The sequence below is a fragment of the Magnolia sinica genome, chromosome 3 (assembly GCF_029962835.1).
Source record: "Magnolia sinica isolate HGM2019 chromosome 3, MsV1, whole genome shotgun sequence".
NCBI classification, from domain to species: Eukaryota; Viridiplantae; Streptophyta; class Magnoliopsida; order Magnoliales; family Magnoliaceae; genus Magnolia; species Magnolia sinica.
In genome coordinates this window covers 14,603,646-14,620,650 of record NC_080575.1, presented here as the reverse complement: position 1 = coordinate 14,620,650, position 17,005 = coordinate 14,603,646, and the positions used below count along the sequence as shown (strand labels likewise).

General features: G+C 38.7%; 1 protein-coding gene across 2 annotated transcripts in view; it reads right to left on the bottom strand.

The window, feature by feature from the left end:
* Positions 1-3: 3 nt before the first annotated feature.
* The window catches only part of LOC131239576 (zinc finger CCCH domain-containing protein ZFN-like), a 60,900-nt gene continuing 43,898 nt past the window's right edge, over positions 4-17,005 (bottom strand). Inside the window, exons 4-7 of one of the 2 annotated variants that reach the window (XM_058237345.1) lie at positions 10,129-10,248; positions 9,609-9,905; positions 8,112-8,438; positions 4-449 (exon numbers count right to left, since the gene is read on the bottom strand). In XM_058237345.1, coding sequence (XP_058093328.1) covers positions 120-449; positions 8,112-8,438; positions 9,609-9,905; positions 10,129-10,248 — 1,074 coding nt within the window. In that variant the 3' untranslated portion in view covers positions 4-119. The remainder of the gene's footprint in view (positions 450-8,111; positions 8,439-9,608; positions 9,906-10,128; positions 10,249-17,005) is intronic. The other variant, XM_058237346.1, reaches the window with a different exon arrangement.

The following is a 17,005-nucleotide window of genomic DNA, read 5'->3' as shown; positions in this document are numbered from 1 at the left end:
TGAGTTTGCTGTCAAGTAAAATGCATCTCCAGATGGACAGATTCGACTCATCATGAAAGTCTGCACATCTCCACAGCACTGGGGATTCAATTTACAGACGAATCTCAATCCTCTTAGGGTTAAGAATAGGTAGAAACAGGTCCAATGCTCGTAGCAGAATGTGATCCCTCTGCCTCTATGTTCTCATCACCAGAAGACATCTGTCTTGTCTCCGAGAGCGAAAGTCGCCTAGACGCCCCGTGGACTGATTCTGCAGGCCCTTCTGAAGATGACAAAGGTAATGCACCAGTGCTTGACGAGGATCCTAATAAACGTCGAACAACTGGGACATCAGCTGAAGAGGATGTGGAAAGGCTATATGCGAAGGTTCCCATAGGATGGTCAAATTTGCAATTTGGACCAAATTTGCAGATACCATAACGAGAATAAAATATGCACAAAGGTTCTCCCTGTAGGAAAAGAGAACCAGCACAGTCAACCAAATGGTTAGCTGAATCAAAAGTTGTATATTGACATTTTGAACAATTCCATCAACATAGAATATGTAGCAACAAGGAAAACTTCAATACTTTGAAACTAGTGGAAGCCAAAACTGCAGAAGATACAGGAAAAAAAAAAAAGCATGCAAGGAAGTAAACAAACAGAATGCAGGGCAAACCAAGTCTCTCTTTCTTTTCTTTTCTTTTTTTTTTCCAATGAATAACCAAATCTGGAATTGTTAAAAGATTACAGAAACAAAGAGTGCATAGATCAGGAAAAGATTAACTCCAAAGAAATGCAAGCACTATATTAACTTGTAGTGAGGAAGAAAAAAAATGCAAGTATTTCAAATTGTTGACACAATTGCATTTGGAATTAAAACCTCTTGAGTTGTAACAAGCATTTGTCATGTGATACACCTAACTAAATACTAAGGTCGCTGCCATGCATCCCAAGTGCTGCTAGGCTTGTATTTTGGATTCAGAAATGGAAACTTTTTTTTATCACTATTCCATTATGCTTTATATAGGAAGAAACTAAAATGCTACATAGATACTTGACTATAGGACCATTTTGATCTGATGTTCTTGATCTCTCTGAAGTTTCATTTCTCCAGGAGTGCAGGAATGAACGCACTAGTCATATCTTTCCCTTTCTAGGTTAGGGTTGCCTCTGAGACTTTTTTCTTGGGAATAAGCAAAATATATTTTAAAGCAAGAAAAACACAAAATGGAGCCAAAAATAACAGGACACCAGATATACAGAGAAAACAAGCAGCAGCTGAAAATACATAGACTAGCAGCAAGGCTCTGCAAGACACTAATGTGTCCATTGTTGTCAAAATCCCATGATTTAAGTCAATCTTAGACAAACAATTTGTATCCCCTTTTTGAAGAATCCTATGAATCATGGATTTGAATCCTACAATTTATGCTTCCAATTATACTTGTTCTCATCTTTTTCAAATTTTATTTGGGTTTCATTTCATGTTTTTAAATTGGTGGGGGCTTTAACAATCTCTTAACAGATTAATAGTTTATTTTATTCTTTAATTAAGTATTAAATGATAGATCTTTTTAACACGAGAAGAGAGTTGTATCCTAGGACTAATCATAATCCTAATCCTAATCACATATTGTACTCCGCATGCGTACATAAATCTGTGTACAACGTCGGCGAACACTAATAGGTTGTGCACACCACAGGTGGACACTAATCTGTGTACACGAACAGCTTTTATGTATGATATCTTACCTATTAACTAGTCATGACGCCAAATTGATCTATGACTTATCTGGAATGTTTTTATGGATGTTTGTGATTGTGTTGACCTATATGTATTGTGGTAATGGTGGTTAGGATTTGACTTCGACTTAAAGACCTATGCTCTCTTTCTTTTTTTTGGGTCACGTATCTTGAATTCAAATTGCTTTTTATTTGTTGTGTTTTTCTAGGTTTTTTTAATATGATTTTAAACTCAAATGTTTACTTGATTCTTCATAATATAATGAAAAACCTTACTGATATTTTTTAAGGGCTCATTAGGAATTTGCCCTTTATGACTTCGAAACATGATGACATTTTTGCTTTGTGGGGAACATTACTTTGAAGCCATTGAGTTGGTGGCAATACCTTTTGAATTGGAGTTGATGTTTATATATTGGCAGCCACTCTCTCTGTGTGTATGTGTGTGTTGGGGAGTACCATGAGATGGAGAAATTGGCAGGGTACTCAGTTTCAAGGCAGTAAGTCTTCCTCAACATATTTGGGTCTGCCTTTTGTGTATAGGTAAACTGGCTACGATCTATAGGACAAGGTAATGGAGAAAATAGAGAGAGTCGTAAAGTTAGAAGAGAAGATATCTCTCACTAGGGGGGCAATAAAGCTCTAATTAAAGCTGCAAAGTCAAACATGCCAATCTACTTCATGTCCCTTTTCAACATCTGACCAGTGTCATTAGCAAGTTGGAGAGGATCAGGTGCAATTATCTATTAAGGATCCGAAGACCGACACAAATTCCATTTGAAGTAATGGAGCGAGGAGTGTAACCCAATAAAAGAAGGCACGGGTATAAAGGATTTGCAGCTCTGAATCTTGCTCGGCTAGGAAAATGGTTATGGTTATGGTTATGGTTATGAACACCCAGATGCATAGCTCAGGTGGTAGACTGAGTGAAAGATACCTCGTTTCAACACCGAGGTCTTGGCATCGATTCCCTAGTGGGGGTGGCTAACCGTGAAGTGTGATCTGACAGTGGGTGTACTAACAAGCTAACAAAGGAAAAAAAAAAAAAAAAAAGGGAAAATGGTTATGGGGATTCACATCAGAAGAGGAAGGTCTCGGCCGTTACAACCCATTTCGTATCGATAACAGCAGTGGCCATTACAGCCACCGATACCGTTATTAAATACCATGAGATGGAGAAATTGGCAGGGTATTCGGTTTCAAGGCAGTAAGTCTTTCTCAACATATTTGGGCCTACCTTTTTTGTATAGCTAAACCGCTTCAGATCTATAAGACAAGTTATGGTGAGAACAGAGAGAGTCGTTAACTTAGAAGAGAATATCTCTCTCACTTTTCTTTTTCGTTTTTTTTACGCGGGGTCATATCTGCCAATCAACTTCATGTCCCTTTTCGACATCTGACAAGTGTTATTGGCAAGTTGGACAGGATCAGGTGGAATTTCCTGCTAAGGATCTAAAGACCAATGCAAATTCCATTTGAAGTAATGGAGTGAGGAGTGTAGACCAATAAAAGGAGGCACGAGTGTAAAGGATTTGTAAGCTCTAAATCTTGCTCGGCTAGGAAAATGGTTATGGAGATTCAAGTCGGAAGAGCTCTTCTTCTTTTTTCTTCTTCTTTTTTTCTCTTTTTTTTTGGGGGGGCAGCTGGTACAACCCATTTCCTATCGATAATGGCGGTGGCCATTACGATCACCAATACCGTTATTGAATACCATGAGACGGAGAAATTGGCAAGGTATTTGATTTCAAGGCAGGAAGTCTTCCTCAATATATTTGGGCCTACCTTTTGTGTATAGGTAAACTGGCTAAGATCTATAGGACAAGGTAATGGAGAGAATAGAGAGAAATTCGTCAAGTTAGAAGAGAAGATATCTCCCTTTTCAACATCTGAAAAGTGTTATTAGCAAGTTGGAGAGGATTAAGTGCAATTTCCTATTAAGGATTCGAAGACCAACGCAAATTCCATTTGAAGCAATGGAGCGAGTATAACTCTAATTAAATCTGCAGAGCCAAAAATGCCAATATACTTCATGTCCCTGTTCAACGTCTGACAAGTGGTATTAGCAAGTTGGAGAGGATTGGGTGCAATTTCCTATTAAGGATCCAAAGACCAACACAAATTCCATTTGAAGTAATGGAGTGAGGAGTGTAAACCATTAAAAGGAGCCACAGGTATAAAGGATTTGCAAGCTTTGAATCTTGCTTGGCTAGGAAAATGGTTATGGGCATTCACGTCAAAAGAGGAATGTCTTTGGTGGCAAGCAATGTTTTAAATATCGACCGATATATCCCAGGATATATCTTGTATCCCACCTATGCGATACGAAACGCACAAGTAGCGCCGATATATCCCACACGTTCGATCCGGTGAGCATTTTCAATTTTCCAGCCCTTTTTTTTTTTGTTAAAATTATGTTAAATCAGTGTCAAATGGTTATAAATCTATTGGTTATTCATGTTTTGCATGAAAAATCATGGAGTTGGAGCTTTGATTTCAATATCCATTGGTTCGTCACATTCTCCATGTTTTTTTTCAAAATTTTCCTTCAGCCAACTATCAATTGAGACTAATTTCGATGTATTTAGGAGTATTTGATGAAACATACACCTAAAATTTGAAATTTGAGTAAAGGTTGTCCGATTTGGGAAAAAACTGAGAAAAATTCAAAATTTCTCCAATTTCTCCAATTTCTCCCAAATTGCTTGCAATGTTACACTCCAAACATGACATCAAGCATGTATGAGGGCTGATCTACTGATTTGTCAAGTCTTTGTCAATTTTCAAAAAATATATATTTATTCTTTAATTAAAATTTAATATAAAAAATATTAAAATAATATTTTTTTTTCAAAATTTTCCTTCAACCAATTGTCACTAATTTCAAAGTATTTAGAAGTGTTCGATGAAATAATCATCACATACGCTCTAAATGTTATGCATTCAATTTGAATATAGTTGCATTAATTCAGTTAGATAGCACATAGCTTAGGACCCTATACAAAGAAAACCTATTATGTGCACTTCTTTTTTGAGATGTTATGATTTAAAAGTGTGTATTAAGGTCTTTTTTAACAATCCCTTAAGTTTCATTGAAAAATTCAAACATATCCCCAATGTTTCCCCATGTTTCCCAAAAAGTGCGATAAATTACCCGATACAAACAATATATCCCGTGCGATAACCGATACGTATCTGCATCCCAAGGATGCAATACATAACGTGATACTGATATTTCGAACATTGGTGGCAAGTGGTGGCTTCAAGTATGGTGAGAGGTAGGTGGTTGGTTTTTAAAGAGAACTCCATGTATATAGCTTTGGAGGTTTGGAGGAATGTCTCAAAGATGGCAGAAGAATTCAAAAAAGGAATTGGCTTTCTCTCTAGCGTTAGGTCTTATCGGATTTTGGGACGACACATTCAGAGAGGCCACAATTGTTTGTTTTCGAGGTTTACGGGCATTCCAGTGGACTTGGAAGTTAAGATTGCTAGTTGATTCTCATGGGAAGGCGGTCAAGTGATATGGGAGCCTCCTTGTTGCAGAAACTTGCCAGACGAGGAGCTTTGATGATTTGATCCAGTTACTTACATTGCTCCAAAGACAAACTCTGTCATTGGAGCTTCGAGACTCATGGATTTGGAGATGGGAGAAATCAGGGAGATTTCCTGTTGTTCTTTTTATGAGATCATCCAATCCCCTAGTAGTCTCGATTTGAGATATCCAATGGAATTTATATGACTCTCCAAAGGATCTCCAAGGTTAATTGCTTTTGGTAGGTCGGTGGCAAGACTGAGGTGTTGACCAAGGATAATTTCCTAAAGAAGCATATGATCATTCCTAATGTCTACCACAAGGTGGCGAAACCAATGAATTACTTATTATTGCATTGTGTGTTTGCTAGAATTAACGGGGGCTACTCTTAGACATTTTTTTATAAATATGATTGAGTAATGTCAAGGCCGAGTGGGGATTTCTTCCAATCATGGCACAATGTTAGCCTTGGTAAGAAACAAGGTGTTCCGTATCCGTTATGATATGCCATAAAGGCTGACATATATGGGCAATGGTCGTGACCAGTACGCGATACGGGGGTGAAACAAGGAAATTAGTTTTTTAGGATAGTATCGGTCATTGCGGGGGCCATAATGGCAGTTACAGAGCATAATGATCATTACACCCCAAAACGGTCAAAAAATGGCCGCTTTTTCTATTTATTTTTTTTATTTTTTTTTCACTTTTCTCATTCCAAAAGCTCTCTTAAATCATTCTACGGTAGATTTCGACCACTCTTACTATAGTTTTTAGGATTAAAAATGTAGATTGAAGCGAGTGAGTAAATAGAAGCTCTGAGGGCCATTTTTTTCAAAAAATTGGAAAAAGTGGTATTTATGCACTTTTTTTTTCCCGATTTCAAGTTCTAATGCTTAGTTGTAATGTGTAAACATTTACGAATTTACCAGATAGCATGATACAACACTCTCACCAAAGAGTGGACTGTTATGCAGCCATAAGCATATTTTAAAAAAATGAATACATATTTAGAATATTTACATTATTCTAAATTTTCTATATATTTTTCCAGAATTTTTCAAGCAAATTTTTTTTTTTCAACTGTTTCGGGGGTCATAACAGCCATTACGCCACCATATCAGTCGTTTTGTATTGGAAATGGTGGTGATGGTTACGACCACCATTACTGATACGGAATACCTTGATAAGAAAGCAAAGATCTTGTGGATCATTTTTCAAATGATCAATCAAGAAATTTGAACAGTTGGATTGGTAATACCTTTGGTCAACCATCTGTGCAACCATCTGGTTGCATCATTTTCCAAATCCTACAACGAGTTTCTCAAAATCCCCAAAGCCTCTTCCCTAAAATTTCCAATTCCCCCCAAATGCCTAATTCATCTTCAACCTCTTATATAAGCACCAACAAAAGCTCAAACTACTTTTAAGATGTCCAATGTGATAACTTTAACACCTTATTAAAAGAAAGAAATCAAGATGAAAAAGATCTCACAAGTTTACAGAGAAAGAAATTTGATAAGATCTCCAGATTTGATCTAAAAAGAATGGAGGAAATTTAATAAAAGAGGGCTTATGTCCCCACCCACGCATGCATGTTTGAGATACCCACACAGGTGGCTCACTTAAACACCCAACTATGCTGTAGGTATGCCTAGGCGCTTAGCGCATGCCTAGCATTACCGCCTCACCCAGGGTCCAAGCATAGCACCAACTAGTGTTTTAAATAGAAAATAGCGTGTAGCGTAGCATTTACCTGTCTGAAACCATGCTACTTCTAGATTTTTAATTAAGGCTGCGCTTGTTGCATCAAATATCATGAAATTTCATCATATTTTGCACCAAACTAGACTGACTATTAATAAAATTTCATAATATCCGGCGCAGCTAAACACACTATAAAATAATAGGAAAAATAGGATAAGGATTAACAGTAAAGATAAACAAAAAGAGCAACAGAACTGGTTTAATACTGTTATTTTTATTGATTTTACTAAATCGCTGAAAAGTTTGACTACTTTTTATAGAAAAATAGAAAAACATAACAAACCATTGAAAACATAAATTGATTTTTATTTTAGAAAAATAACTTGTAGTGTAAGCTACATAGAATATATCATAGGCCATGTAGTGTGTAGAGAATGTAAATTAGCATGTAGCCTACGCTACATATGACTTGAGTTATTTTCATGAGCCATGCAACGTTAAGGCTAAGCTACGGTATGTAGCGTAAGCTACATGCTACATACTGTAGCTATTTAAAACACAGGCACCAACTGCCCAAAAACACCTAGGCATGTCTTCTTCTTCTTTTTTTTAACACGCACACACACTCACGCCGTAGTGGGATTTCACCACCTATGGGTACTCGAACCCATGACCAGGTGTTGAAACTCCTGAGAGTACCACCTGGGCGTGTGTCTAGATTGCCTTGATAACATTGTACAAATTAGTTTATTCTTTAGATGACTACAATTTAGCTGTTCATATGTTGAGAGAAGCAATGGGTTATTCATGGCCGATGTGGATTATGTTTGCCTGGGCAGCAAAGAAATCGATCAAATAATCTCACAGTTAGCTTGAGGAGATCATGCCCACAGCTTTTTGAGTAGTTCACCCTCTAAGCCACAAGAATACAAAGAACAAGCATGCCAAAGGATCATGCATCCAATTACATTGTGATACGAGAAACAATTCACACATAATTGTGGCATGTAATTGCATCTCCTAAGTTAGAAGGGCAAGAATTAAGGACTCTCAAGGTAGCAAGATAAGAAAAGAGGCATAGTTACACAGTTCTACATGCACAGATCCTGCACCAAAGCAACAGGGTATAAATAAATGATCAACTATAACTTACCGGACGTAGCGGAAGGCCCATGGGACTCAGCACACAGTTTGGAGCAGGAATCAACCTCTCTCTAGGATGATGAAACCTGCACACTGCACCAAATTTACAATCTCCAGTCTTCATGTAAAACTGGCATTCTGGTTGATCAGGTCTCTCAGGAAATACATTCTCCCTCTGCAATGCATAAAGGCCAATTGGCACAGAGCCAGAACGATACGAAGAAAATGTCCCTTGAAATCCTGCACTCGTTTCACTTTGGCGTGAAGTCCCATAATACTGACTGGTTCCCAATGTTTGTTGCTGGCTCTCTGAGGATGAAACCGATCCCATCTGCCCCTGGAACGAATATAACCCGAACAAGAATACATCAGCAGTGTCAACAAATTTCCTACAGCACAAAAATAACACCTGATAAAGACCGGAATAAGATGTGTTTTCCACAATTCCCTAAATGGAGATGACTTATCCATTATACACGTTTTGTACATATCATGCAAGTCAATTCAGACATCCAAATCAGGGGCCCCAACATGGATGGAAGCATATCACAAAACCACCTTCGACTGATAATCTTAAACTTCTAATATCATCCATTGTATTTGGGATTTTGAGCAATTTCTTTCTAACCATCCGATGATGGGAACCAATGAGTGTGATTTTAAGGACGTGTGCTTCTCCATTCACAATAGGCCTGGAGTTTGAATGGTCGGGATTGACATGCATGTGTGCCACGTGTATGGGATCATTTACAAACTGGCAGAAAATACGAGTAGCAGTCTATCCCCACTGATAATGACAGGTATGCTCCACAGCAAAAGTAAAACTAACTTGTTGCATCAAGCCATAGCAGGACTGTCCACTAAAAGTCCTCCAAGAACTTGAATTCAAAATGCAATTGGTCACAAGTCCAATCATGAAAAGAAACAGTTTTCTTCCATCATTTGAATTCTTTTCACATAAAAAAGGCAGAGCCCATGCTATATGCCTCTAAGATGGGATTAAACAGGTCTTAGAAAGAGTGGGAAACTTTTCTCTTTCTTCTTTTTTTTTTGGTGAAAGATAAAGAGCGGGCAACTTTGGAACCCAAAACCCTGTAACTGGCAACCCTTCATTGAGACAGGAGGCACAATCCTTTGGTATCACCTGCATAAGAATCTGATACAAACTGTATCAGATTAACATTCTGGTGCATGCCAGCAAAAACTTTCTTTACAAGATTTTCTGAAATTCCTAGGATTCTCTTACTCAAAATCCAGTAATTCCAGCTTGATCAGCATTCCAGTAAATACTGGCAGCTCATGCATTAATTTTCAATAACCACGAACCCACATGGGAAGACAATAACAGAAGTGTAAAATTCAGAGCCACAAAAAATAGGTATGCTGGAGAGAATAAAATTTCACAACAAACGTGCACTCGCCAAATGGAAAAGGTAAAGTACTCTGGCAGAAATCAAGGAACTTTCAGTAGCAAATGTAAACAAAAGGAATGCAGAGCAGGACTTACAGGGTATGTGTTCCAGCCAGGAACCGGTACCACCCCCTGTGGAAGAATCACCGGAGTATAGCTTGAAGGACCTTGCCAACGCGGGCTTGGAATGAAAGAGGGCCTTGACAACGGCCAGTTTGTCAATCCTCCTGGAAAAGATTGCTGACCAGGAGTAGTTGGGGAATGTACGGGAGGATAAACAGGAGAGCCGCGCAATGAGACCATTGTACTAGATGGTTGTGGGTGGTGAAATTTACAAGTATTGCCAAACTTACACTGTCCAGTTCTTAAATAATATGCGCACTCCCTCTCATTCTACAGGAAAGAATAAAATCAGGAAAAACCATCCAACACAAAATTGTGTTGAAAAGGAAAAAACAGTATGATGCATGAACAGAACATAGTTAGCATGCACATATAATTAGTCTGATAAAGTGGAAATGACAATTGCAGTTAACTTCTTCAGCATCCATTTTGACGAACAGGGATTCAAATTGCAACATGGTGCAAGTTGTTAAAGAGAATAGCAAGTACATACCGGACGGAGTGGGTATCCCAACATATTTAACATAACTCTTCCAGCAATTCCTGCTTTATCTCTAGGATGATCAAACTTGCATGTGGCACCAAATTTGCATGTTCCTGTCTTCAGATAGTACTGACATGATTGAAAAGGAAAAGGTCATCTTCAGATTCAAAAAAGAACAAACACACAGGAACAAAATTGAAGGGCATGAAACTAGTTAAATCCACATCCACAGTAATCAAAATAGATTCAATCTGGAATACACAAGATTTGAGGTGCAACTAGAGCAAATGAATTACACACATACAAACTGACAAGTACTTGGAGATCACAGACTTTTTTCTATCGATGTACCTAAAATCATCCATTCCTGTGCATTAGACAGTATCAGTCCATTTGTTGCCCTTCATGTCTAAAGAGACAAAAAGTAATTCTTTAGTTCTATCAATCTACAATGACGATCACCCTGTTTTTCTCATTAATATATATTCACTCTCACAATCCGTGTCTCTCAATGGTAACATGGTATCAAAAACTTCTGCAGGAAAAAGGTGTGTAGACCTACCGTCTCTTCTGCAGAGTAATGAAGAAGCTGATCCTAGAGGTGAAGCAGCGTTACGCCATTACACCTATGATTTGTGTGTCATTGTGTCAATACAAAATAGGATCAGCAGTCTGAAGTTAGAGATTCTGCAAGAACTAATATCAACTTGTCCTAAATAAATTAAGGTTACACCATCAGGGTAAAAGAAAAAAGTCCCATTTTATCTTTTTATCTTTTCCCTCCTATGTTTTGCTTCATTGATCATTAAATGAAAAGTAAAAAACTCACTGAAAGTGATAGAACTCCAGGTAACTCGTTGATTTTAATCAACTCATGTACTATGCTATTAGATAGCACTTGATTGTAATCAATTAGTCTATTACATTGCGCCTGATGGAGTTTTGTGCTCTCATTGCCAGTCCCGAGCCCAATAAAGGGTTGCATCAGGTTGGCAGGGCAGCCGGTGTCAAACTAATGCCATAACTTCCATCATGAATCCAAACATGGAATGACGGAACAGGATTCATGTAGCCAACCCCAATCAATTGGGATGAGGCTTAGATGATAAGTTTACATGTGACCACTACCACCAGAGTCTCCTTGCAGGCTTGTGGGTGATTTGGGGTGAGTGGAATGGCAGATGCTTCCACAATGCCCACCAGAGCATTGAGTGGGTTGGATGGGAAAGATGTAATTTTTTCTCTGTTTTCTTGCGATTTTTTATTTTGCTGTTTCGGTCTTGGCGCTATCTCAGCGCTTCTTCAATGAAAGTTTTTGTCTTCTTCAATTAAAGTTTTTGTTATCTTTCAAAAAAATAAAAAATCGTTCATATCCCTTCTCATCACCATGATCCAAGTTCTTCTAGTACTTCCTCTCATCCTGTTCTTAGGACCTTCCACTATAATGAATGTTCTCCTCTTTGTTGCATGCCATCTCCTATCTTTGTTGCACATGACTGAACCATCTCAATCTGCTCTCCACCATTTTTTCCCTTTATTGGAACAACCCTCAGGCTAGTTTAGTTGACCTCATTGTTAATTCTATCCTTCCTTTTTTCACACATCCATCTCAACATTCTCCTCTGATGAAAAGCAAACAGTAGGCATGTTCAGAATGGTCAAAATATGGTTAAGCTGTTTGGAGCATCATTTTACCAACATGTACATCTGCCCATCCATTCCACAAGCTGTCACTAAGTAAATGAACTACCCGCTTAAGAAATAATATTCCAATCAACTATATAGATGGTCTCATTCACAATGCAAGATCCCATGGCCATAATAAGAGAGTCTCCAGAAAGCAAACGAAACGCCTTGCATTAGAAGAATAGCACCATAAAATACAATCAACAATGTCTTGGAGCATGAATCTCATCAAGATCTTAACCATAAGAATGAGAACAAGCCTCAAACCCAAGAAATAAGTTTCCAAAGAGTTGTAAAAATTGGTTTTCAAAAGCGAGTAATAAAGGCCGTAAGAAGCTCCGAATTACCTCTCTTATATTGAATAACTTACAAAAACAATTCTCTAACTTTAGGGATAGAAAAAAGATAAAGAGAATAAATGAGGCTTTATCACAAAAGCAATTGCAGTCCACTACTCAAGCCAAAAGGGCCCCTTTGCTGGAAATTGTGACCAAATCCCACTATCTCAATGTGTCCAGCAAAATCCAACAGTCCAATTAATGCAAGCCCTTCACCCATCTGCAACTGCCCACATGTAGATGGCATCCAACGGTTCCCGATCACGATATGGACCTGTTTCGGATCATTCACCACAGATTGCGAAGAAATTAACTCAATCGAGTTGGCTGCCTCCATGTACCTGTGGAAAATATCTCCACCGAGCTCCTTTAGTTAAGATTCATCAGTCCACAACCAGTCAGACAATGTGCACTCGCTGTATGGACATGTACAATGTCTTCGGCTTAGAAGTTGCTTCATCAACTCCTCCCTTTGCTCATTTGATGCGAATATCTCGCCATCATGATACATGTGGAAGATGGATACTGAAAGGGGGAGAATACAACTCTCTTTTCACATTCTTATCTTCTTCTTTGTCAGTCATACCTTTCATCCATATCTTTGGTATTCTCCCCGTTTCCATAATGTTGTACTAATAGAAAAGATTACAGGAAGAGAAGATGATTTACAATAGGAGACTTAAAGATAAAAACAGATTAGAGGATCTAATCCTAATCCTAATCACAATCACATATGTTACTCCACATGTGTACTTAAATCTGTGTGCACCATCAGTGTACACTAATATGCGTGCACCAACAGATACATTAAATACTGATGGCATCTGCAGACTACAGAAAGATCCACCGAATATGCATTATTTGAAGTTTCTAAAACATTTCAGAGTGGCCTGGTCTTCTTGAACCTGAGCTGGAAGAGCTCACATTGCAGATGAACCGTGATTAGATTTCCCCTATTATATATGTTTACATGCTAGTGCACATTAACTTCCCTATTATAAGCCACATTGCTCACTTCAAGTTTTCAACGCACCTCTTCATGAACCACTTTGACGAACTGTGAATAGGCATCCACATTGTTGCTTACCTAGCGCAAATTTGGCAACGTACCAAATCCAGGATGTTATATAGGCTGCCCAAACAATATTTCAAATAGAGACTTCCCAATGGATCAGTTCAGCGTGCTGTTTTATGCAAACTCCGCTTGAGGACAACTGAATCCCATAGAGATCCATCTCCTTCCAAGCTCTGAAGACGATTCCCGAGACTTTGATTGACAACCTCAGTTTGCCCATCAGTTAGAGGATGATAAGTAGTACCACAACTCTGTGCCCATTTTTACTCCACAAGGCCTGCCAAAAGTGACTCACAAACTTGGTATCCCTCTCGCATGGTAGGTTTTGGCAAAACCATGTAATCCAACCACTTTGAAGAATAAATCAGTTAATATTTCACTCAGCTGATGTCTTTGGAAAACAATCCATTACCATGAATATATAATCCATATTTATTACTGTTTTTGGCAACCCAAGGAAAAAGTCCATGCAGATATCAACCCAGCCAACATTCAGCACAGGCAATGACATGTATAGACCAGTGTTCTGCGATTGACCCTTTGAGATATAAGTCAACAATGTCTTCATTGCAAACCACCCACATCGGGCCAAAGAGCCTCCCTTGTACTCATCTGTGCTCACCCCCAATCTAACAACTTCATGTGTAAGCTTGTTTATGAGCATACAACATCTATTGGAATTAGAGGCATACACAACCTTGTTCTGCTACACAACATTTTGCTAGAATGACATCTACAAAACACTTTTTGCTCATTCCAAAAAATCAGGTCTATTTCCAAATAAACTCAAATATCTTTGATGTGTATTCCCTAAACTGATACCCTGTTCATTGTAGCTTTACAAACTTCCTTCCAATCTACGAGATGGTATTTATGCAGTTCGGAATTGCCTTTCAACAGGAAACCGCTTTGCATCTGTTTGATTTTATCCGCATGATGGTCAAAATTTTGAAGAGAGACAGGAAATAAGTTGGGAGATAAGAAATGATAGCTGTTGTATGAGGGATACAACCCCCGGTTAAATGTATCGACACTTCCAAGTAGCCAACCTCTCATAAGTTCAATTACTGGATCCAACTGAGATGTACTTGGAATACCGATGCCAAGCAGGAAGCCCAAATAACAAACAAACAATTGTGCCACCCTACATCCTGATGAATTCACCACTCTTGCCATCCCCATCTTATCCACAACAACGCCAACCATCAAGCTTTTTCGGGGGTTCAAGTCTAGTCCCTGAAGTCACTTCAAAACATCCTAGAATAACATTGAAATGAGAAATCCATGCATCCTTCGCATCACATAATATAAGATGACCATCAGCTAACCGTAAACTGGAGATGAAAACCACTGGTTCGCCGACAGAAAAAACTTTGGTACTACCCAAGGATTTTGCATGAGCAGACTATTTATTTAGAGATTCAAATGATGGCAAACATGTGGGAGCTTCGAGGATCATCTTAGTTAAGTCCCAGATCACTTTCGAAGAAACCCATGGGCAAACCACTTAGGATGACCGAGGAGAGCACAGATGAAAGGCCTTCACCAATACCCTCCCCATTTGTGACCAAAACCCATGCAAACAAGAAGATAGTGGAGGAATTTTCACTTCCAATCCACATGATCAGTATGTCTTCTCCAGAGTCTCTTGTACCTCTAAGCATTCACTTGCAATTAACATGCCACCTAGGATTTTCCATCCTTTTACAACAGCTCCTTGGATGATTCCGTCTCCCTTCAAACCGGACACGTTAACTTTGGCAATGATTTTTAAGGACAAGCAACCAAGGCTTATTAATCAAAAAACCAAATCCTGTCCTAGGACCCCTAGAGAGTCAGATTTTATAAGGATTTAGTTTTTTAATCATCCCTGCTAGAGTGGCGAGGTTTCTTTAGGTATTTGGAGCAGAAACATTCTAACAATTTATCATTTGAGAATCAGACAGCATATTTTGGTAAACGGGCATATTTTGTGCCTTTCAAAACCTAAAATTATGAATTGTACTCTTATGTACTATCCCTTTCAGTCAGAAATTTGGCTGCGATGCTTTAAGCCATCAGGAGTGAGCAAGCTGGTGCCAAAATCAATCCATTCGGTGATAGAACCTTGGGGCCTGTTTGGGCAAACGGCTTTCTACATATTAAAGGGGATTAGGTGGGATAGGATTGTCAAATCCCTCTTACCCTATCCCTCTTCCTGTTTGGGCTGCGTCATCTGCAGGAAGTCGTCCGTCCTTTGCTGTATACGCGGGAGATAAGGAGGGATTGCGAAATCCCTCCTCGGATTCGATGCCCGCTCAGCCCGCACTTATCGCAGAGATTTGCGAATCCACCAGAGCTCAGCCCCCACCCCTTCTTCCATTCGATTGCAGCCGTCGCCCCGCACCTAGCATTCATGCAAGCCCTCGACGCCATGATTCAAATCAACCCCTCCCCAATCTGAAAAATTACAAAAACACCCATCAATCCTCTCTCTTTCTCCCTCTCTCCAAACCCCCCAAAAAATCTGCGATTTTCACCAAAAAAACAGAGCCTTTTCCATTTTTCTTCCATTTCCAGACCTTCTGAAGAAAACCCATGTCTGATTTCAGCTCCTTATTCGCTTCACTTGCAGCAGGAATTTGAGCAACAAACGTGCCGGATCCGATACAGAGGAGATACCCATCGTCGGCGTTTCGGGTATCGGAAAACCGAGTCGCGTCCGATCGGAGAGAAGAAGAGGCTTTTGCATGCAAAGAGAAAAGAAAGGAGAAAGAGAAATGCATCAAAGATTCAAAATGCATGCACGAAGACAGAGCCTCCCTCACCCTGCCTATTGCTGTATAGATTTCTTAAATGTTCTCTGGCAGAGTATAATAATCTATACGCATGCACATGGATTTTGTACACGTGGCATAGATGTAGATAAATATCAACTGTCAAAATAGTGGGGCCTACTTTTATTTGGCCATTGAAAATCATTATTAGTGAAAATTTAATAATGTAATTGATTAATTAAACTATCAGTTTCAAAGAATGGTGGTTAAAGTGAAAAAAAAAAAAAAACAACAATCCAAATTCAGCAGCTACATCTGATATTAGGAGATTTAAATCCATATATCTAAGATGTAAACGTTATTTCGACGGTTTTGATTGAATAAAAAATGCAATTTTATAGTTGTCATGTGCATGATTATGGTTCCATATGTTGGCCAAAGTAATGCTTAGTATCATCTGATTCAGTTCTATTTTCGGTTTTTGGACATTTTAAACTTTGGGCCACTATTTTGACAGTTTAGATTGATTCAATTGTACCTATTCTGGGAATACATGTGTGCGTGTGTATGGATCATGGTAGTATGCTTGCTACAAAATAATTTCTAATTGCTGTGTACTGTCAGTGGGAGTAGCCAATCTGTTTCCCCTCCCAAACATCATAACAGTGGTACTTGTGGTGGGATGGTTGCAATACCATAGCACCCAAACATCCAACTTGCTGGGTACGCGATTAGCGTCTACACCCAAACCACCCGACCATCCACTGACACCAATAAATGTACCTGACATGGTAATTCTATACGCCTTATTACACCCAAAGCCATTTGCCCAAACAGGCCCTTGGGATATTGAGGCAAATGGTGTTAAGAGGTTTGGAAACGCACAGACAATTATATTAATAAATAATAATAATAATAATAATAATAATAATAATAATAATAAACCCTTCCAAAGATTCAAATTAATTGACTTAGTCATATGGATCACCATTTCGATATTACCAAGCTTCTACTCAGCCAAAAACATAGAT